The sequence below is a fragment of the Manis pentadactyla genome, chromosome 13 (assembly GCF_030020395.1).
Source record: "Manis pentadactyla isolate mManPen7 chromosome 13, mManPen7.hap1, whole genome shotgun sequence".
Taxonomy (NCBI): domain Eukaryota; kingdom Metazoa; phylum Chordata; class Mammalia; order Pholidota; family Manidae; genus Manis; species Manis pentadactyla.
This window is the reverse complement of record NC_080031.1, coordinates 69,814,323-69,837,901: the sequence shown is the minus strand read 5'-3', so window position 1 is coordinate 69,837,901 and position 23,579 is coordinate 69,814,323. Positions and strand designations below refer to the sequence as shown.

Here is a 23,579-nt window from a genome sequence, read left to right as displayed (position 1 = left end):
GGTGATTATGAATTTGTATTGTCCCTCTTTCCAGTTCCCCTTTGTCTTGGAGGTTTTATTTTCACAGAGGCTTGAGAGGGTGTGTGGAGTATATATTCTGGAGGGGTTGACATATGGATGGGGTTAGAGTACCTGCTATTCAGGCTCTAAGGGTCAGATTCAGAGCCTGATACTGTTTTTACATTAGTTTGTGTTGCTGGGGGGCATAGGGGGAGCTTTATGTGTTGGAGGTTCCTGGGCCCTGGGGAGGACTGGGAGAGTAGCAGACTTGGGGGGAAGCACAGCCCGCTGGTCCCCCTGGATCCCTTCTGACTGACATAGGATGTTCACATGTCAGCCCTCAGCTGCCTGTGAAACAAATGGGGGAACAAGGTTTCGCTCATCGCGCTGAGCTGCCACGAGGTGTTTCTTAGTGGAAGACTCCTCAGTGACTCACTTTGTCAGGAGTTCCTTGGGCGTCGGGCTGTTGCTGCAGGGGTAGGGCACACCTGGGGTGAGCCACCAGGATGGGTTACAACCAAGCCAGCTGCAGGTACTGGGAGGCCCCGAGGGTGACCCGCCGTCCAGCACTGGCTCATCTGCCTGTGCCCAGCTCTGGCCATCTCCATCTCTGCCAGTCGGGACTCGCTGGATACCAGGCCCAGCACCACAGGCGGCTCCCCAGGGAGGCTGGGCCAGGAGGCCGGGTGGTGCAAGCGGGCGCTGAGGCCTCCTCCCTGAAGCAGGTCCCTCTGGCCGGGCGCAGACATCGCGGCTCCGTCGGGCCCATTAATAACCTGGAGGGCGCTGGGATCCGACAGCTCGGTCGCCGCAGGCCCCGTTTCCCGCGGACGCCCGGCCTTTTCCGGCCCAGTTTGTGTGGAGGGACCCTGGGCATCCGCAGAGACTGGCCAGGAAGATGGGGGACCCCTCGCACGCGGGCTGCTCTGGGGAACGTGGGAGAGAGCCTGCTTCATGACAGCTCTCACTTTGCTTATCAATTGCATTTAGCTTTGGGGATCAGCCATCTGGGCGGGAGTTGGGGCTCTCTCTCTTGAGCCATTATCCTTATCAGTAAAGACCCATTACTCCGACTGTTAAACTTGCTGTTGGTTCCTTTTTGGCTTCTGGGATGGGCTTGCACGCAGGCACAGGCACCCCAACCCCGCTAGAACAGCCCCACTTACCCACCCATCCCCTCCTGGTGCCCTCGAGGCACCTCATCGCTTTTGCGCCGGGGCTGCGGGGGCTGGGGCTCGGGTCACGCGGGCCAAGGCCGGCTCCACCCTCCCGTGCGCGGTCCCGGGGAGTGGAAATGGCGTGCCACGCGGGTCGCCCACCTGCTTTGGTGATTTTTAAAGTTTCCACTTTAATTGTATAAAGAGGAAAGTCAATGTATACCCGTAAGACCAAGGTAGACTCACTGCGAGCTCAGAGCAAGGGAAGGGCTTTTTTCGCGGCCTAAGAATAAACTCGCCTTGAACACCTTGTGGGGAGAGGACACGTGGGAGCAGGGGAGGATCAGAGGGAGCTGGAGACGGAAGGGAGGAGGGAAAGAGACAGAGAGCCCTTGGTTCCGCGGAGAGGACAACCGTGCCAACAGTTCCCAGCTCGGAAGGCTTTTGGGGGCGCCCGGGGTCTCGACTCGGTACAGCTGGATTCGGGTGCGGCAGATTCCAAGGGAGCGGCGCGGGTTTCCCTCCGCCCCATTCCCAGCGGCCTCGGCGCCCTCACGGCGTCCCCTCCCTCGCGGGTGGCTTATCCAGGAGGGGATGCTGTGGTTTCAGGGGTTTATCTGAGTATGGGCTGCCCGGGGTGGCCGGATTAACCGTCTCCCCTCCCTTCCCCCACCTGTCTCCGACAGGTTGCGACATGTGTGCGGACAACCGCAACGGGGAGTGCCCCATGCACGGGCCGCTGCACTCGCTGCGCCGGCTCGTGGGCACCAGCAGCGCCGCGGCCGCCGCGCCCCCGCCCGAGCTGCCCGAGTGGCTTCGGGACCTGCCGCGGGAGGTGTGCCTGTGCACCAGCACCGTGCCCGGACTGGCCTACGGCATCTGTGCGGCACAGAGGATCCAGCAGGGCACTTGGATTGGGCCCTTCCAGGGCGTCGTCCTGCCCCCAGAGAAGGTGCAAGCCGGCGCGGTGAGGAACACGCAACATCTCTGGGAGGTAAGTCGCCCGCCGCCCAGCACCTTGCCACCAGCCGGAGCCTTGGTGGGTGGCTACATCGGGGAGAGCCTCCCTTGTTTCCCCAAAGGTAGTAGAGATTAGATTTCTCAGGTCATGAAAATGCTTGGTGCATAAGGAGAGGTGCACAGCTGGGCCTGGCACAATAGGCCCTCCAGGGCCTACAGGATTCTGCAGATGGTATCACCTTGACAAGCTTCTGTTCCAGCTGGGATGGATTTGACCATTGGTCTCCCTGGATCTTGAGAGAACGAGAAACCAGCCGAGGAGATGGAGCAAAGTATAGCATTGAGGTGTGAGCTAGGTGAACTTTGTGTCCCGTTCTAAGCTCTTCTAATACGCTTTTGCACACTGGGCAAGAAGGAACATAAGCATACACAGGAGGAAGGAGAGTGAGCCTCATTTTCCCAGATAAAAAACAGTTTTGCAAATGCTGAATGTGAGAGACTGAAACGTTTCCTAACGTTCAAAGTACCCAAAGTAAGCAAATTATGTTGTGAGTCAGAAATCACAAATTTGGCTTCCTCTCCGACAAAGTACAATTATGCAGTCTTCAACAAGCTGGGAAACCAAAATGTAGAAAAGTCCAATCACTTTGTCATCATCCAACTGGTGATATTGCAATGGCACAATCTTAACCTGCTGTTACTGTTTAAGAATAAGCAACTTCCTTGACAAATCTTAAGGTGAAATTTGTCCTAGAGTGTCGTTGTTGGTTACTGAGGTTCCCTTCCAAGGAGACAGACCCTTAGTGCAGATAATCTCTGCCCCAGTGTTGGCCACCTCCCACCCCTGGAGTTACTGATGAAAGTCAAGATGCTGGAAGTCTTACCCTTGAGGGCAGCATGTAAATCTGGCCATTTGAGTCCAGGCCATGTAATGGAGTGGGAATCGGCAGAAAAGAAAGTTTCATAAATGCCAGCGGCCAAGTTGGCATGGACCTTAGGGCCCCATTAATGGGTAATTTCTGTGGCAGCTCGCCACACACTTGTCTCAGTGGCCTATCAAAATGATCATTTTAAGGTGAGGTTCTTCATATTCACTAAAACTCATTTGACTCAATAATGCCCTCAAATTTTTGCTGAGATGCACTTGGAGATACAGTGTTGTGAAAAACAGACCTGGTCACCAGAACCCTTCCATAACTAGGGGAACCGTGCCTGCAAAGCCTCCTTTGATGCGGGAGGAGCTCAGTGTATGAGCTCACAGGCCGGCCAGCAGGCCAGGATGACCACCTGGTGGCCTTGGGCTACGTACCCCCATGCTCAGGCCCCCAGGTTCCACTTCACTCTTAAATTGGAAAACAGTTACACACTTTTAATCTTTCAGGATAGGATTCTTGAATGAGAAAAAAAAGTTGTGCATATTTATGTTATCAGTTTTTTTTTTTTACACAAATTTTTATAGGAAAACAGGCTAGGAGAAAATGGCTTGGTACCTAGAGGCAGGCTGGAAGTCAGAGCTATTGGATAGGAAAAACTGACAAGTGAGAAATAATCAAAGCATCTGATTTTGAAATATCTCTTAGTTGGTTTTTGTTTCTGACTAATTAGTTATAACTTCCAATATGGTTTAAAGTTTATAAAATGCTTCCAGGCACTTTCCATGTTAAAGTGGTGCTATTAGGAACTCTAATACCATATGCAGTTAGAGGTCGGACAACACTTTTCTGAATAAATCATAAAACAATTGTTCAGTGGCGCAGATTTGTTCTATCTGCAAATGTTAAAACTGAGCACTACTATAGTGCCTTCTGATAGTCAGGTTTAGAGCCCATCAGTTTTTAGAGAGCCAGGGGACAAAACTGTAAACATGAAAAAAAAATCCCAAGGCTCATCTTTTTTCTTTTTCTAAAAGCCCTTGGATGGTTGGGATGTTGGCAGGAGCCCACTGCACATACAGAATATGATTATGTATTTTAATAGTGAAAACTATGAAGCCTTTCATTTGTACCTTTACTTACTTGTATTGATGAAGTTAAAATTCTGTTGAAAAAAGACTGGATAATTTAATCAGTTTTTTTGTTACAGTTGATTCTTGAGTAGCTATAAAGTGAGTCTGACCGGTTGTTTGGGGTATGTGAGTTGACGTGTTGGGGAGTGCCTAGACTTGGTTCTAGGTCATAAAAGACTTTGCTGAATGTATGCTTGAATGATCCACAGGTCTCTACTTCTAAATTCAGGACATAATCTACTTTTGTCATCTGTAGGAACAGTTAGAATGACATGCGTTTAGGGGATTCATGAAGGGGTATTAAAACTGTAGCCATGCAAAATGTATCAGTCTAGTGGGAGATCATGTAAAATGTGACTGACCAGGGCCACGTAACTAACTTAGTGCCAATGTCCATTTATAAGAAAACACTTTAATAGGTTTCAGATTTTTATTAGTATAATTATTTTTAAGATAGAAAGCATGAGTTTATCTTTAATTTTAAGTATTATGATTCAGTATTTTTATGAAATGTGACTATTTGAATTATGTTAAATTTACAACAGAAGATTCTAAATGTTGGATTATTCCTTAAATTTTAGGCTTTCCTTTTAAACCCTAATTCCCTTGTGAAAAATTTTGATCATTAAATTATTTATATTAGAAAGAATTAGTAATTGGAATATACCACAGGTCTATAGGAAACTTCTGGCAATAATTGCTTAATGACTCATGTAGTAATTATCCATTTTTAAAACATATTCTTTTAGATATCTTCCAGAATATCACATCGGCTGATATTTTAAAAAATTAAAAGCAATCGAATCATGACCATTTCATTTTAAAAGGCAACTGGAATCATTTCTCGTCCTCACATTTTTTCAAGTCACTTGCTGATGAAGAAATGTCTTTATATTTAGAGTTCAATACTCAGGTCCTGATGGATCTTACCAGAGTTACTTATCTTTATTTCAGTACAATAAATGGATTGCTAATCTTTCCCTGTCACTGTTTCCAAGTAGATGATGGATTTTTGTTTCAGTTTACAGTTCATTGTTTTTAGTATGGTTGTATTTTATTATACACATACAGGCATATTATAGAAACAATCAGATTCACCTTAGTTACTCCTTTTGTTTAATCATTAAAAGCTCTATTTTCCTTTTAGAAAATGACTTTTTAATATTTAACATATATCAGCCATGGAGAGCTTGTTTGATTGGTTTGTAAGTGTGCTATCAGCTTTTAGTTAATATTTCTTGTATAATCCTAGCTCTTAAAAATATGGGAACTTAAAGAAAGTTAAATATCATTCACTACTTTCAATATGTTTTGACTCTTTAAGGTTTTCTGGAGAGTTGTAAGAGTTTTCCTTTTTTTTAGCAAGAAGCCAAGGTAATACTTTAAGGAGATTGTTAATTGTTAAAAAAGGAGTTTAAGGAGATTAACAATCTAAATGCCAAATTATTCCTTTTTTTGGCCAATTTTTCTTTTGGAATCAGAACTTTATGTGTTTTACAAAAAATAATAAACTCAGATAATTTAAAACAAAAACATTACAGGATGGATTAAATAGTCACTTGCCCTGCTTATATACATTTATTCCAATAAGACTTGGGTGCATGATATATTTCTAACTATTTGGACATAATGGGAAAAATCTTTCTGAACATTTTGTTAAGAAAACAGTCTTTCTCAGCAATTAGGTCTTATTGATGAGAGTGAGATAATTTTGTCCTAATGTGTTTTCTAATGAAGAAGTGAAAAGGGACATTTGATCCCAACATTTATGAAAACATTATCTCAATTATTAATGTGCTGTTTTTCCCTTGAGATAAATTAATCTAGTTAGCACATGGTTTCCCCCTTTCTGCTTAACATCAGAATTTAATATGACTGGACCTGAGGAATGTACATAGTGTATACTTAAGATTCTACTGGAATAAAATACAGAAGTTTAAAATAATGTTACGGTTTTAGATAGGCTAAAATTAGGCCTTTCAACTGAAAGTTTGATTTGACAAGAAATTTTGGCAACAGTAACAAAATAGATTGCACTCATTTTCACCCTGGAAAAATTATTCTGCTAATTGAAATAATATAGTGACTTATTAGGATCATAGTCAAGGGACTAGAAAGGGATTTAATTTTATAGAACCTGTCTTCTCTGTGCCTGAGTAAATTTGAGCATTTCATTTTCATTTGTACCATGTAGAAAACTTCATTATTTTTCTTTAGAACATAAAGGGAGATAATGTCCTTTTTTGTGGTTTGATACTGTGTGGCAGTATTTTAGATTTAATAAGAAATTTGCTTTAAGCAAATGGTCTATTTTATATCAGTACCATTTAGCTTAGGTCAAAAGACAGTAATGAAACCATTATTAAAAATAAAGCACATGTTGCTAAATGTGTATTTATTTCAAAACCATCACAGATAATTAGTACTAGAAGGAAATGAATTGATTTCATATTTTAAATATATTAATGTATATTTCTATAAATGACCCAATTTCCATATAGTACTGTACCCATTTGTATATATTTAGATGTTGAGAAAAAAATCGTTAAAAATTAATCATTTTAAATTAAAATCATTTAAAAATTAAATTGCACTTATTTAAAAATTGTTCCAGTGATAGTACTGTAACTATCTACTCCATATTTTGCTTTGTAGACTTTGGCTCATTTTGGTTTGATTCGCCAAACGCCAGGGGATGGAAATATGTGGAGTAAAAATTGTGTTACAGTTATACTGAAATAAAAATTGTGTTTCTTAGCAATTTGTCATATAATATATTAGACTGCTTGTCAGTGTGCTTTTGAATATTTGAGTTTCTCAAAAATCCAAATAATTTCTCCTTAAAAATAAACCATAGCAATGTTATGATTATGTTTTAAATTATTCAGAGTAACAGCTGGTGTATCTCTTTGGCTTTGCCTCATTTGATTTGAAGATGTCTTTTATAGTGGTGCCCATTTGATAGAGTGTGAGCATTTTTTAGTTTTACATAAACTGTAAAACCATCTGCCGCCTCTTGGAATGGTTTCCAGCTTTGTGTTAAAAATCAAAACTTAGTATTTAAAGTTAGCTTTGAAAAGGTCTAATAAAAGCCCTGGTCCTTTTTTATGCATCACTCTGAACAGAGCCACCATTGGCTCTCTAAGTCCAAAAGTGACTCTGCTTTTAACAAAAATTACAATAGCCCTTTGGAAATTCTCATGTTAGTGAGGTTTACTCCAAACGTGCGTGTGCCACTATGGTGCTCTACTTACAGATTATAGAGAGTGATGTGTTCTGTATCTGTAGGACTCTGTTGCATTAGTCAGTTCAGTGTATCTGTTGTTTATAGATTGCTTTCTTCATTGATAGCATTTTGTCCATGTGAAGAAAACAAGTTTACAAGTATTTCTTGTCCACGACTGCATATTTTCTTATATAATTTTTTCTTTTCCCATGCTGACTTAAAACTAGGGTATAGAAAGTAAGATCAATCTCAGAGGTTGCTGAACAGATGAAATCTGCCATCCCCACTCACTGAATGGCAGAAAACAATCTGATGGAAATGTTGATTGTGACAACACTGGGCTGAGGAACCTACAGGGGACTCTTTGTATTTACTGTGTCAAGTAAGGTAGTTTTAATTATTTGAGTAAATCTATTGTGTTACCCAGAAATCACCTGCAATTGTGTTACCCAGCAATTGTCAGGTGTAGTTGTAGTATGATCTCATCGATTTTAGAAATTTTTGTTTGAATATGAAAAAACTGCCTAGTACTTAGTGAGAAACTGTGTCCATGATGTCAAAAAGCCTCTTCTCTCAGATGGATGTGATTTGATAACACAGGTAGTGTGGGAACAACGCTTTGCCATTCTAAAGAACTCCATGCCTGAGAGCCACTGCCTCGCTCTCTCTCTCTTTCTGTTTTAGTATCGTATATACTCAAGATTTCATGACTTCAGACATTCCTTGTGTATTTACACAAGAAATACAGACTCTGGTGTAACTGCTTAGCGTAAAAGCCAGAGAAGCCAGAGCAGAATATACTTTTCCTCGTAAGCATTTGCCACCTTGCTCCGATAAGTTACAGAATTCCATTATCCAAATTGTTACACATGTGTGACAGAGGTTGACCTTTCGTCATGTCAATCCTTTTTGTGTAGGCCCCAGGCTCCAGCCTAATGGCTCAAACCCTGATTTACTCACTGTAATAAGGGCAGGAGGTCGAGCAATTGTCAGGCCGCCTGTTCGAGCTCTTCTCGGAGCCTGGTTGAAGGCTGTTAACGCAAAGCTTTTCAAAGTGAATTTACAACCAGCACCACTGACAGAGGCCAATCAGTGCACCATAAATGTCAGGTTAGTGAGATTGAGCAGTAAGTAAAGTACTGACAACCCACCCTATTGGCTGGAATCAATTGGCCAAGGTCTAACTGAGGAGAGCAGTCTGCGTGTGCCGGCTTTACCGAGAGAGCTAAGCGTGCAGACTGGGTCTTCAGGCGGAGGCCATAGATTTACCTGTTAGTGGGAGCGTCAGGGTTGGGCCATCACGCATGTGATTCAGTGCCTCCAGCGTCATCCATGTTGGTGTGCTTCACCATCTGGGATTTTTGAGTGGCCAAGCCTGCTGACTGTAGGGCTTGGTGACAAAGAGTGACCCGGCGTTAGGCAGAAAGAAAGGGGAGAAAAACTCCTACAATGTGGGGCTGTGGTTTGTCTAAAAGGTGGTCTGTTCAAATGCCAACACTGTGACGGGGACTTGCTCCAAGGCCTCGACATGAGCACGCCTGCTCTCTTGCTCTTCTTGAGGCTCAGCAGTGTGAAACTTTCATGGAAGTCACTCGTGAGTGATTATGGGTTGAGGGCCTGAATATCCATGAGATGTGGTTTCCCCACCAGACGGAATGTTTTTATCATTTTGGGTAATGACAGCCCAGACAACAATTCATTTAGCTCTGAAGGCATCAGCATTAAAATGGAGGAATCCATTAAAATGCTGTATGCAAGGATTTATAAATTAGGCAATTTCCTTGATTATTGCAATCATTTACAAAATTGATTGTTCCGGTGTGGTATAGACAGATTTCAGCAACTGTCATTGACAACAAGCACATTCTCTGATATCTATAGCTACTGGTCACTAAACCAGTCAGTATTCCTCACCACCCCCTGCTGTTCTGGGTTTCAAGGTCAGGCAGCCATTGAAGAACCTTGTAGTTACCAAGTTTCATTTGTCTTCAGTGGGTCATGTGCAGATTGTTTTCAAGTTTGTAGCATTGTTTCTACAGTTTAAACCTAATTTGGGAAGAGGCTGTTGATGATCCTTCTGTGTTTCAGATCAGTAGCACAGGTTTTTGAGATGATGCCAACTTAAAGGGAAATAATTTTTGCAAATTGCAGCTGTAAATATTTGTTTGATTGAAGATCTGAAAGTCAATAATGTGTTTTATTTGTTGGTCCTTAGAGTTCTAATTATCCAATCGTAGAGTCACTGGATTTTAGATCAGTTAATTCTGGAAGGCATAATAATGACATTGTTACAAGTGCAAAATGCTCAAAATGCTGCAGATTTTCCTATACAAGAGCACACAGACACACAAGTTCACTTGGTGTTTAATCACTAACCACAAACCACAAATTTGCCTTTATTCCTGAAATATCAGAGACAGGCAAGCCAAATGTATCAGCAGAGATCTATCCAATGAAAGCTAGCCATCAGTTTATGCTTAGTACAAAATTAGTGACTTTAGACATTTGTTCTAGTCCTCATTTTGTTTTTAATTATAATTTTCCCCTTTTGGAACTCTAATCCAAACTGAGGCTTGTAAAATAATAGCACTTTAGAAAATTGTTGAACACTGGGAAGACAAACATTTTGGTTTGTCGTGATTCAAATACATACATAGTAATTTGATTTCAAGATAGTTATTTGTTTCAAAAAGGAAATGTGAAGTTTCAGAAAGTTCTATGACTTGGGGGCACCTTGCATTTATTTAGCTATTGTTGCCTCATAAGTCAGAAGTTTGTTTTCATTTTTAATTAGTTATAAAACTCACTGCTTAAAAATTCAGTAAAATGGCAATATTTAAACTTCAGTGTCTTATTATCTCCTCATTTTTATTTAACACTTCCCCCTCTCCCCCTCCCACACCCAATATTTATTTCTGATTTCTGTTAAGACTTAAAAGTTATGCAGCTTGGGTAAACTGTGAATGAGGCACTCAGTATTATAGATGTTTTTACCAGGGTCTTTGTACGTTTATTTAATAAACCAAAACCTACAGTATGCAATTGTGAAATAATGATATGGGATTAAGCCCATCTTATTTAAATGAACAGTGTTTTTCACTCTCTGTGATCATTTTAAATTAAAGCTGCTTCAGGTAATGAAGTGTCTTTTATAGAAACATTCAGTGTAATCTAATTCAGTAGAAACTTAAGTGCTTTTTAATTGGAATCAAATTAAATGTAATCAAGTCATGTTTTCAGTGTCTTGTAAAGTACCAAGACCTAAGTGTTGTTAGCATGCTTGGGATGTTTATCACAAATTTACAATAGTACTAAATTCTCAGATAATCCATGCAAACTCCAAAATGGTATATAACCCATAAGTAAATTTTAGGTTAGAGTATAATACTTTAAGAAGCTGTTGTTTTTGTCCCAAACTAATATTAAACTTCATTTGTGATATAAAAACTACACAGATAGTTCCTGGGGGAAAGAGGCCTGGAAAATACTGCACAATTGAGGAAAGTACTTAATTTCAACTTATTGCAGTTAGTTGCAATTTAGAATTTGACCTGGATAAGCTACAAAGTGGAAAGTCTAGTTATTAAGCTTTAAAATTCTAGAAATGAACTTTTCTAATAAAATAATTAGTATCATCATAAGAAACCCAAACTGTCTTTAAGTATAAACCAGTGGTAACTGTTGGAAGATTTTTATAATGGCCTTTTGAGAGATGACTATGTAATGTAATACATATTTATTTTATTGAATCACTGGTTACAAGATATTTGCACTCTCTTCTTAATACTGCAAACTTTTAAGAGCAGCAACCAATGGCACTGTTTTCGTAGGATCTTCTGCAGATGTTTAAATTTTTCTCACACATGAATGGATTGTGATTTTGTGTCTAGTCCCATCCTCCTGTCTGTACTTTTTTCTGGTGGGAAATTTCATTAACAGTCTGAAGAGCCTGTTTTTATAATTATATAGAAACACTTCTGCTATTTTCATATGCTTTATAGCATATATCTTTAATAAGACCAGATACCTGCTGAGGTTTAGGGAGATTTTAATGGTCCTCAGAGAGGAAGAAGAACTTTGTTTTCCTTTTTAACTTCTGTTAAAAAAAAGGATCAAATCTCTTTGAAATGTTTTTCTAAGTAGAGAGACTTGTTAATTTATCTAGCTGTATGTGAGGCTTCAAAGAAACTATTTAATTTTTTCATACCTCTTTTTCTCCATGTCAGTGAGTCATATTGGACTAGTATGCAAATTAGAGAGACAATGTTTATGAATTTTTTTGTATCAAAGAGATTTTCCCTTTTTTCACTTGGGATTTTAGTAGTAATTTTTAAGTTTCTAGTAGACTCTGTACATACAAAGAATCTTATTTTTTGTCTGTTAAAACAAAAGATTGTACACAGTAGACCATGACACACAGTTTGAATTTAATTACTTACTACAAAATCAGGCTTAAATAACATTTACATGCAAATTTATTTAGTACTGCTTAATGTAATAAAGGTCTATGTATTAAAGGGATCCTATACAACATGGATTAAAAAAAAAATCATTGGATGGCTTTAATTTTTAAAAGTACATTTTTAATGGAAGGCAGCCGAGGTAACTAAAATAGTGGGTACATAAAGAAAATTCTGCCAATGTACAAGTTCAGTAAGTGAAATGATCACCCTTCATCCTCACAGCAGAGAACTGACATGCAACATGAAAATATAAGGGGAATGACCTTGTAACATCGAGAAAAATCACAGGGAAGCCCTAAGCCCTGAAGGTCTTGGACTATGGACCTCAAATCAGGAGCATTTCATTAGGTAGGTTTGACATGAGGTATTGAATTCTGAGTAGAAGAACATCTCAATGTCTAACATACTGTAGCTTGTCAATAAATATTAAATGACAACAAATTAACATAGTAGCACATTTGCTGCTGTCTGTGAAATGTGTGTACAACTGCGTGTGTACCAGTGAATACAATCAAAGCAGTACACTGTATAGATTTTGAATATGTGCCCATGTTGACCCTATAAAAAGCAAGAATTCCAAGTGACAGTCTGCAGTTAGAAAATTATAGATGAAAAAATAAACATAAACATCAGAACATGTCATAATGGACAAAAATTTAAACTAAAATTGATATTTTTCCTAACATATAGTTATTTTATATTAATCATTTCTCTTGTGGCATCTGGAGTTATTACTTAGGTAGCCTAAGAAGGGATGATATTAAAAATATTTGACAACCAATTGAGCTTAGACCTGGTCCTGTAAACCTGGATGCCTGCATTCGAGTCTATGCTCCAGTGGTTGTATGTCAGCTCTGAATCTAGGATAGCTAACTGAGCTTTAGCAAAACTATAAAATAAACAGTAACAATAGTAATGTATAACAGACTTATGACCCAGCAATTCTACTCTTGGGCATCTACAAAACGGAAAGGCATGTATATCCCCCCAAAAGACATGTATAGGAATTAGCAGAGCACCATTTGTTACGATAACCAAAAGATGGAAACAACCCAAATTCCATCAGCGGTTCAATGGATGAATTCTGGTCTGTTCAGGCAGAGGTAGGCTGCAACGGTGCCCAGCACCAACGGGGAAGCTCGAAAATATGATGCTGAGTGAAAATCCAGGTACAAAAGAACACATTCTATGTGATCCCATTTATATGAAAACTAAAAATGGGCAATACTAATCCATGGTGTCAGGTGGTCAACATCACAGTTACTCTTGGGGGTTGTGGAGGGGAGGGACATGGGGGCTCTGGGGTCCTAGCCATGTCGGGCTCTCAATCATGTGCTGTTTTCACAGGTGTGTGCAGTTTATGAAAATTCATCAAATTATATACTTAAGATTGGGCACTTTTCTAAATGTATTTTATACCTCAATAAAAAGTTCACACACTGGATATATTACAGCATGGTGACTCTACTTAATTACACTGTGCTGCATATTTGAAAGTCACTAGGAGAGTAGATAATGAATGTTCTTATCATAAGAAAAAATTTTGTAACTGTGTGGTGATGGATGTTAATAAGGCTTATTGTGGTAATCATTTCACAGTACATACAAATATTGAATCATTATGTTGTACACCTGAAAATAATATATAATGTTATATGTCAATGATATCTCAATACAAATAAGTAGATAAAGAAGAAAAAAAGAAGAATAATGTATAATGGGTATAGAGTTCAGTTTTGCAAGGTAAAAATGTTCTGGAGATTGGTTGCATGACACTGTGAATCTACTTAGCACTAGTAAACTATACTTAAAAATGGTTTAAATGGTAAATTTTTTGTTACATGTATTTTCCTACAACTTAAAAAAATGTATATTTTCAGTGGTTTTTTTTTTTTTGTTTTTTGTTTTTTTCTCTAGTTCAGTAATTCTAAAATTCTAACATTAATAAGAATCTCCAGGTACAGGGAGACAAGCAAAATTCAATCTGAAGACCTGACCCTTAAAAGATTCTGATTCACTAGTTCTCCACTGGGGCCAGAAATCTATTTTTTTTAACAGGAAACTATTTTTTAGTACCACATGGTGCTGGAACTACAATTTAAGAAACAAAATGCCAGGCTCCTCCTCCCACCTCCTCATTCCTGTGGCTTTCAGTTTCCTGCTTCTTCCCTTGTCTTGACTACTCGTGAGCAAACCTGGTCTAGTTTGCCTCAGTCTACACTTAATCTAGTCTGTTCCTGTGTTAATTCTAGTCTCAATCTTGCTTTCATTCCTGCTACACTTTGGCTAATGTCTGGACATTTCCAATATTCTCCCTAATCACCCCCCATCCAGATAGATGATGATAGATAGATAGATAGATAGATACACGTAAATATTAAAGAACTACTAACATCACAAAATATACTCCCATGACTTTCATCTCTGTATTTCGGAGTCTACCTGGCCAAGCATAAGGAAGCAGCCAAGAAGGCAGGAAGCTTCACACTGTGTGTTAACTGCAGTGTGTAATTAGCCCTTAAGTAATCCAGATGTGCTTCAGCAGGAGGTGGCCTCCTGGAGGGCAGTGGGTGGTGTTCCCGGGGCCTGAGTTCCAGCTTTCTCTGGGCCTGAGCTATGTGACCATGAGCAGACACCTTAACTCGCTCAGCTCTTACCAGCACTGCGTCTGACTGCACGGTCTTCTCCATTTCTCCTGCCAGCCCTTCCGTGCAGGCCTCTATCATATAGAGAGGCCATATGTTCCTTGCACGATGTCTGCGATTTGCAGTCTGTAAATTTTCCATATGCCAACTGTATCTGCACATTCACTAATCTTTTTCTGCCTTCCTCCTCTGCTTGCCATTTCTGCCCGCTGGTAGAGGGAGTCTGTGAGCAGGCTGCTGGTTTTCTGGTGTTACCTTCCCACACTCAGAGAGCTCACCTGTTACTATTTCAGTTGCTCCCAATGAAGGATGGCTCTCAGACTCTATTTCCCACACTGATCTCTCTTAAATCCTCTATTCTCAGTTGTCTGTGGGATAACCCTGTTTGGGTGTCCTGACATTGTTTCAAATTGCATCCACTAACCTCCCCTGCCCTGCACCTCCCCAAACAGGTGTCTCTCTATCCTTAATGTATAAGTGCTCTCACAGTCCTTTCTGGCCTATGAGCCCAACATTTTGGAGTTGCTCTAATGATTTTTAAAATGATTTGTACGCCTGGTGACTAACAGAGTGTCTAGCACACAAAAGGCACTTAGGTAAGCCCTGTTGTTCCACTAACAATAATACAAGTGCACACAAGCTGAGACTGCCAGGCACTCTGCTAAGAGTTTTACAGGGGTTATCTTAATTCATCCTCAGGATTGTGCAGTGAGGTAAAGACTTACTATTCCCATTTTCCAGATGAAGGCACAGAGAAATTAAGCAGTTTGCCTAAGGTTGTTTGTAGTTAAGGTAGATTCCCACCAAGGTGCTGTGGGCCACAGAGTCCTTGCTCTTAACCAGTCTGTTTCTCTGCTGCCTGCATGCGTCTACCATGGGATGCGAACTCCTGTTACATTACAGGGCTCCAGCCTCTGCCACAGACTTCTGCATGCAGCTGACCCTGGCCTCTGGACCTGGATGTGAGCTTTCCCTCCTTGGTGGACACCGCCTTGGTTCCTCAGACACAGCCCAGCCACAGCTTCACAGAGACCAGGTAGCTCAGGGGTTTGACATGATTAGTCCACTTTATGTTCCAGGACCAAGGGCTCCATATTTATTTCCCCAGAAAATTTAAACTCCCCAGCATTCAGATAAATCCATTTATTGAGAGGAGTCATGCAGGTCATGGAGATGGACAAGACCCACTCTGCTCTCCAGGACTGTAGAGTGGTAAGACCATGAATAATTGCCCCCAAGTGCTTTTTGTTGTACCCAGAGAGGGAGAGATGACTGTCTGCTAGGAAGTCCAGGGAAGGAGGAGAAGATGGCCTGGGAACATAGATGGTTAATACTTGGAGAGGTAGGGATTGGGAGGAAGGACATTCCTGGGAGAAGATCAGCCTCACCAATGGACGCACCGTCCTTCCAGCCCAGGTTTACTGCCTGTCTGCTTCTTCACTCTAAGTGAATTGTTTCCTGTTCTTTTCCAATGTCTTGCTGCTTTCCACTGCTGTGATTCTGCTAAGCTGCTTCTGTACTCAGAATGCTGCTCCTGTTTATTCTGGTCAACTTACACTTTTTACTTTTTTAAAGTCACATCTCCCAAGAATTCATTTTGGGCTAATTCCAGGTCTCCTCCACCCTTTCCATATTCTCTTTCCTTCAACCATCTCCTTGACAATTGTTGAAGTTTTGCTTTATCACTTGATGCTGTTGGCAGCCTCAGTTCATTGGTAAACTCATATTTGGGATATCCTGATACTAAAGAATAACTTATTTATCTATAATTCAGTTTTGATTGGGTGTCTTGTATTTTTATTTGCTAAATTTGGCAATCCTATTAAGATGACCATTGAGCCTGATAGAAAAAGGAATGAATCTTGAGCCTGTTGGGGAGACCAGTGTGCCAGAAGCCCAGTGAGGTAGGGAGCATGATGCGAGAGAAAGGCAGAGGCAGCCAGCACCAGAGAACTCAGACCCAAGAGACTGTGCATTTTACTCTGAGTGAAGTAGATCTTGACTAAGGAGTGGCATGAGCCTGCCTAGGTTTCACAAGCATCATGTGGGTGTTGTGTGGAGGTCAGGCTGTGGTAGGGTGAGAGTGGAAGTTGTTATGAGGAACTCAGAGCACAAGCTAGAGAAATAAAATAGGAGTTGTGAGTGTGCAACTGCTATTTAAATCCATGGGGCCCTGGAGGTCAGCTGGGGAGTATAGGTAGGTAGAGCTTTGACTCCAGGAGGGTTAAGATGTCTCTAGTTCTATGAACCTGTGTGCGCTGGATCGCAAGCTGAATGTGAAGGAAGTGGCATGTAGTTAGGCAGCGTTGTGAATACTTCATCTTGCGTTCCTCCTCTGCTGGTAACAGGAACCAGCTTTACTTCTGCCTCTAGGGGACGGGGCACTGAGGCAGTAGCATGGTGACCTCAGAATGATGTCGCCAGTCCTAAATGTGTTGGAATCTACATGTTCCAGTTAAGATCTAGACAGGAATCCTTTCCCCAGGAGAAGGATGCTTAATCTGACTTACCTACCTGTTTTACCAAAAATCTCATTTATCTCTTCTGCTCATAGAGGCACCCACCCATGGGAACACACACGTGGGCACATATACTTTTCTCTTGCATTTTTCACGGTGATACTTTGAAATCTTTATTTTTTTATGATTACCAAAGTTAAGTACATTTACGATATGGAATTTGGAAAATGCAGACAAATATTTTAAAAAGAAAAGAAAAATGAGCTATATTTAATTTGGTGTCATTCTTTCTTATTGCAGTTAGTGTTTTCTTTTAATATATGTATGAAACCATGCTCTTTGCCTCTTACCATAAAATCATAAGCATTTTCTCCATATTGAAAATCCTTTGAGTATGTAGCCATTGATTGTTATTAGCTATGCAGCAAACCTCCTTAGCCTTGGGGGATATGTTTCAAGACCGCCAGTGGATGCCTGAAACCAAGGATAGTACCAAACCCTATATATACTATGCTTTTCCCCATATATATGTACTTAGATACAGTTTAATTATAAATTAGGCACAGTAAGAGATTAACAACAATAACTAAAAATAAAATAGCAGTTATAATAATATGTTGTCATAAAAGTTACATGAACGTGGTCTCTCATAGTATCTTATTGGACTGTTCTCACCCTTTTTTTTCTTGTGATGATGTGAGACGATAAAATGCCTGTGTGATGAGAAGCAGTGAGGGGAAGGATGTAGGCATTGTGACTTAGCGTTAGGCTAGTTACCATCGGCCTTCTGACAGTACGCCGGAAAGAGGGTCATCTGCTTCCAGACTGCAGTTGTCCGCGGGTAACTGAGCCACAGAAAGTGAAGCTGGGGTGAGGGTGGACTGCTGTCTATGCTTAGGGCGGTGGAGTCTGGTATTTGTGTTGGTCTTTCCTCCACCCCCCCTGCCTCCTTTTCTCCCTCCCTCTCTCCTTACTCTGAAAATGTAACGAATCATTGGATATCCTGAGTGTATTGGATCTCGCTTGCCAAAATATCTGCAGGGAGAAACACCCACAGACCAAGTCTCTTCGATATTAACAATGGTAATAGTAAGAAAAGCAGCAGACATTTGTCTATCATCTTCTGGTTTATGTCAGAGATTTCAGAAAGGGCTCCCTCATTTTGTTGCCATGCCCTGCAAAACTCAGGGAACACTCTGTCCCACGTGGCACGAGTGATAAGGCGAAGCTGGATCCTGGAATCCCTGCTCATTCCTCAGGAGGCTGGGCAGAGCTGGGCTCTTTTGACCTGTGCTCTCCAGGGGAGCTTTCCGTCTGTCCAAATGTGGGCCTGGAACTAAATGCCTCCACACGGTGAAGAAATCTTTAACTACGATAGTGACAACACTGAACATAAGGCCTTCATTTTTTTCAAATCGCTTGCGTTTACAGTTAATTCAATTTGAGTTCTAAGTCACCTGCATGAGAATGACTCATGTATTCATTACTATGAGCTTTATTTTCTGAAATATACCAAACAGAAAGAAGTTGGTTTGCAAAGTGTGCATAGCCAAGGTGATGTGAAACTGGTTTCCAGCGGTCACATTGTTTCACACCTTCACACACCTTGTCTTCCAAGTCTGGAGCTAAAATGGAGATATCTTTTAAAAGCACATTTGGACCACTGTTCACAGTGGCTCTTACAGGGGATAAATATGCAAATCAAACTTACTTATGTAGCAAAGTGAATAAAAATTTTTTGTCTGTCACAGGACATTCTCCCTCAGGCCAGCTGATACCTTTTCCCAAGTCCAGACCTTTTGGGATCTTGGGCAGATTGGTTAGGCCTTGCAGGGTGACAGAAGTGAGGACATGGTTTGAGAAGCAAATTGCTTTCCCACTGTGTAAAAAGACTGGAGAGAAACAGTAAGGAAATGTCCAGAAAGCAACCATATAAATAGATAATTGCTGAAATATTTGGATAATTTTGAGAATAAATGCAGGCTAACATTTTTGGACAGTGAAATCAGCTTTTCATAATAACTCTGTCTCCCAGCCAGTAATTTCCTTGTTCTCCCTAATTTACCTCACTTCTCTGTAGCTGGCAAATTTCTGTGTTCTGTACCTCAGATAAACTGGCTTTCCAGCTACCAAGTTCTGCCGTGAGACTCTTGTCTTGCTTCCTGCTTTATGTACAAACTGATTCTTACCACCTGGCCACGGTGCTCTGGGGCTCTGACACGGCTATGGGTTTTCTGTTAAGTCTCCCCGGGTCCTCACGGGTGCCCAATATCCCAACAGTTCCCTTCGTTTTGGACCCATGGCCAGAGTAACTCTAGAACCAGGCAATTTGTAACCGTCTAAGGGCTCCTAGCAGGGGGGCGGGGTCCTGAAGAAGGCAGTAAACATAGCCAGGCAGTCTGTCCTAGGGGCTTTATGGCTAACGTGGTCAAGCCAAGGTTGGAATGCCTTAGAAGGCAGTGGGTCATTCGAGGTACCTTTGGTTTTTGGCTTTTTTTTTCCTAACTAAGGGAGAGGTGTGGCATTGACTTCTACTTCTGAAAACCCTGTTTAGTGGCCTGGCATGATGGAAATTTTCATGTTCTTGATGTTGGATCACAGCAAGTTCCTGTCTGGAAAGTTTAAAATGGGTGTTTTAGGGACACATTAGAAAGGACTAGATAACCAGTAGGAGAAAGAGTAGGTTTTATTTTGGTGGCCTGTCACCTCTCCTGTTTGGCTGGAGCCACTGATGGATTTTTCTCAGATTCACTCTGCTGGTGTAAAATCTCTAGTGATACAAGTTCTACTTAAATTTTGCCAAAGTTGCCAGAGCAAGGAGTTTCATTCAAAGCAACTATGCAGTGTGTTGTGTGGGGATAAATGTGAAGTCCAAGCAGCATTTGCTGTACATACATGGTGACTGCCGTTGTGCGAACTAGCAGGGTTGATGGAGGCAGTCCCAATGCTGGCAAGGTTTACAGTGTGTCTGAGGAGAAACATGTATCCCGTCATCCAACACTTACTTGATAAGCTTCTCCTATGTACCAGGCCATGCACAGGGTCTTTGGAGGGTGGTGGTATGTCTCAGGGACATAGTCCATGCCTGCGAGGAGCTTACATTCTGCGAGGTGAAACAGACCAGTTACAATGAGTATAGTAGAGTTACTGGTTGTGAAAGCCAGAGGGGTAACCAAGGAGGTGATGAAGGCCCCGTTGGGAAGGAGAGTCATCTAAAGCCTCTGGAGGTGGGTTTGCATCAGGATTTTTAGGGCTGAGTATATGTGGAATGGTAACCAAGAGGTGGGATGGAATTTAAGATGGGAAGATAGCAAAAGCAAAAGCCCAGAGGAGGAGTAAGAAAGTTGTTTTTGTAGAAAAGGTTGACTTAGTCTCTCTCAGTGGGGTGACAGTAAGAAATGAGGCTGAAGAATGAGGACACGAGTGAGTTTCTTGAAAACTTGTTAGAGTGTTGAGATTGAAGGTGTGTATGGGAAAATCTGAAATCTTCAGAAGGGTGACTAGAGGAGGACCGATTGCAGAAGAGGACGTGGGTTTCAGTCAAGGGATAATATTCAACCAGTATGACTCTAGGTAATGGACATCCCACTGACACTGGAGATCTTCCCTTCATTCAGACAGAGGGCGATGCTGGTAAAAGCCGGGGACATCTCTGAGCCCCAGCATTTACTGTACACGGGAGCTGACAGGCATGCTGCGCAGCACCTTCAGGGAACTGGAGTGCTAGAATATCTTAGATTTGGCAGGGAGCTCCAGGGAGCATCTGATGACATGGGCAAAGGAACAGAGCAAGTCTGGGTAGAGTGGTGCTCAGCAGAGGAATAGGACCTCTCTAAGGCAGGCAGCTGTTCTCCGTGTTACAGGCTTTTGTTTTTTTCCTGTTTCTCATGGTGATCATGGTAGGGCCACACACAGGTACATGATCTTCAGTTGAAACAAAGAGGAGTAGATTATGCTTTGTGACAAGTGAATGCATCTTGCTGGATTCAGCCCTCATGTAGTCCTTCAACAAACAGCACTGAACTGTGCCAATACAGAGACAAACAGAAAACTAGAACACAGAGTTCATATATTGGCTAGGGGTGTGTGTGTTCCCATGACACGTCCAGGCAATTTGAGTAATGTGCCACTGGCTCACGTGTAGCAGTAGTGTCACCTCGTATTCTGCACACCAGAAAACAAAAAAAGAGGAACTAACTGTAACCCTCGAGAACACTAAGGAATACAAATGTATAAGTAAGCAGAGATTTGAGGAAAACAAGGGGATATTATTTTAAAGATGAAGGAATGAGAACAAGGTTGGTGATAAAGGTTAGGAGTTGAGGAGACCTGGGCAAAGGATGATAGTCTTATGGGAGGTGGAGAAAGAATTGCCAGGCGGGAGACTCTGACAGCTGCGGGCTACAGGTGCCTCTTGCAGGTGGGGCTACAGCCCTGCCGCCTTCAGCGCCACCGGCTGCGACATCTCCACTCCTGCTACCGAGACCAAGAGCTTCTGCTGGTGACGCCTGGCCCTGCCCCCTCTTGGAATTAGAGGAATGCGTCTGTTTGTGGGCTGGAGATTAGAGTTTCATGCTGGGGGACTATAATAAGAAAGGCTGTCTTTTTGGGTGGCCTCACAAGACATACTTCAGACCCTAAACTGATACTTCAAAACTTCCCTCTCTGATAATCCATAATTCTCTGTTTTTAGAACTACGTTGTCAGCAGCAGCAGAGAGACCCTTCTCAGATGATTTGTCCATTTAAGCAGTAATATCTCTGTTTGGAAGTTAAGCAACAGAAAGGAATTCAAGAGGGCAAGCTAAGTAAGGACATTTAAAAATATATCTATGGCTCTATCAGCTACAGTTAAATCAGGTCAGCTTTATTCCAGAACTTCAGCAAGGCTAAAAAGTACTATTTTAATTTATATTTCAACATTTAATTTGAAATTGTTAGCTGCTGCAACAGTTTACCTACAAATCCATCTTTAAAGGCTTTTTTCCCACACTATGTCTTCTACAGTGCCTGATACACTTTAGACATCTTGTGAAGAGTTATTGGTTTGTTTTGTATATCTTTCATTTTATTAAAGGTCTTTGCTTATTCTCAGCACACCTTGTTCCAGAAAAGCTCTTAGAAACTCTAAGCTTGGAGATGGATAAATGTTTTGAGACTATGAAGATAGAAAATTCTAAATGGAAACAAATGTGCATAATTGAAAAATATTCTGGATAATGTTGTGATGCTGGGATGTGTCACAACCAAATAGTGTTTTCTTGGCACAGTTATCTGGTGTCCTCCACCTCCAGGCAGTCTGCTGTTTGTTTGCTTGTGCATAGAATGGATGTGATATTTTGCTCCATCATCGGGAAGTGGTGCCTTACAGTGGGCAGGGTTAGATGGGCAGAGCCGGGCAGGTGAAGTCTTGGTCTACGGGGTGTAGCAGACAAGTTGTGCAATTCTGGGTTTCTTTGCTAAATTGTTTTTTCCCCTTATTAAAGTAATTGGTGTTAATTCAGAAAATACAGAAAAAATTATAAGTGTCATAGCCCACCACCTGGAGACAAACTCTAAAATTTTAAATGTTTTCTAGAAAATTATATATTTGTCTTTATTTGTGTGTATTGTGCTGAAAAAATTGTTTTCACTTAAAATTATTACCTAAGCATGTTCTAGTATAATTAATATTCTTGTAATTGTTCTATTTACTGTCCATCAAATGAATGAGTCAGAATTTGCTTGTTTCCCTATATTTTGTCATATAGCATTATTTTAGTAAACAAATTTAGACATGCTGCTTATACTGTTGGAGCCATCGTTCTGACTTTTACATATTGAGAATTATTTCTCTCTTATAGTGTTATTAGAATAATGAATAAGGCAATATATGATAAATATTAAATATGGACTCCATTTTTCTTTACCTTTGAACACATGGGGCTGTCTTAAGGATCTGTGAGTTGATGTTTTACAAATGGTAATTCCAAAGTAAAAGTTCTTACTTTATAGAAGAGAGAGGGTCCTGAGAAGTTGCCTCAGGTCCAGTTTTGCAAACTAAGTATCTTTTATTCACTAGGGCCATGCTTCCCAAGTCACCTGGATGCTTTTTTCCCTGACTTTCTATAGAATTTTAAACATAAGCAGTAGACAAAAATAAGAGAGAGAAATAGTATAATAAATCATCTTATATTTTGTATGCATTTTGAATAATTTTTTCTTTCCATTCTTGTTCCTCCATTCTCTCCTGCTTTCTTTTTGCTTTGTTTTTATTTTGTATTTTTTTGTTGGAATATTTTAAAATAAGTCCCAAATACTGTAACAGTTTACCTACAAATCCTTTAGTATCTATCTCTGAAAGATACAGGTTTTAAAAATATCACATAATTACAACACTATCATTATACCCAGCAATAAAAGCAGTAGTTTCCCATCTCTCTTCATTTCTTTTTCATATTTCTTTTTTCATACCCCAGATATCTTTTTTTACAGTTGGTTAGTTTGTATAACAGTTAAAAACAAGACCTTCAGGTTGCATTTTGATGAAATATCCCTCAGGCCTCCTTTAATCTGTAACAACTCAATGGTTGTGGAGCTTCTTTCTGTTTAAATGCAAAATCTTGAGTCTTACCTCTGACCACTGAATCAAATCATCAGGGATGCAGTCTGATGGTCTGCATTTT

The 23,579-nt window shown here is 40.9% G+C and overlaps 1 protein-coding gene across 2 annotated transcripts in view; it reads left to right on the top strand.

Annotated features, from left to right (window-relative positions):
* The window catches only part of PRDM6 (PR/SET domain 6), a 94,063-nt gene that overhangs the window by 8,323 nt on the left and 62,161 nt on the right, over positions 1-23,579 (top strand). For both annotated transcript variants that reach the window (XM_036903170.2, XM_036903169.2), the window contains exon 3: positions 1,844-2,151. In XM_036903170.2, coding sequence (XP_036759065.1) covers positions 1,844-2,151 — 308 coding nt within the window. The remainder of the gene's footprint in view (positions 1-1,843; positions 2,152-23,579) is intronic.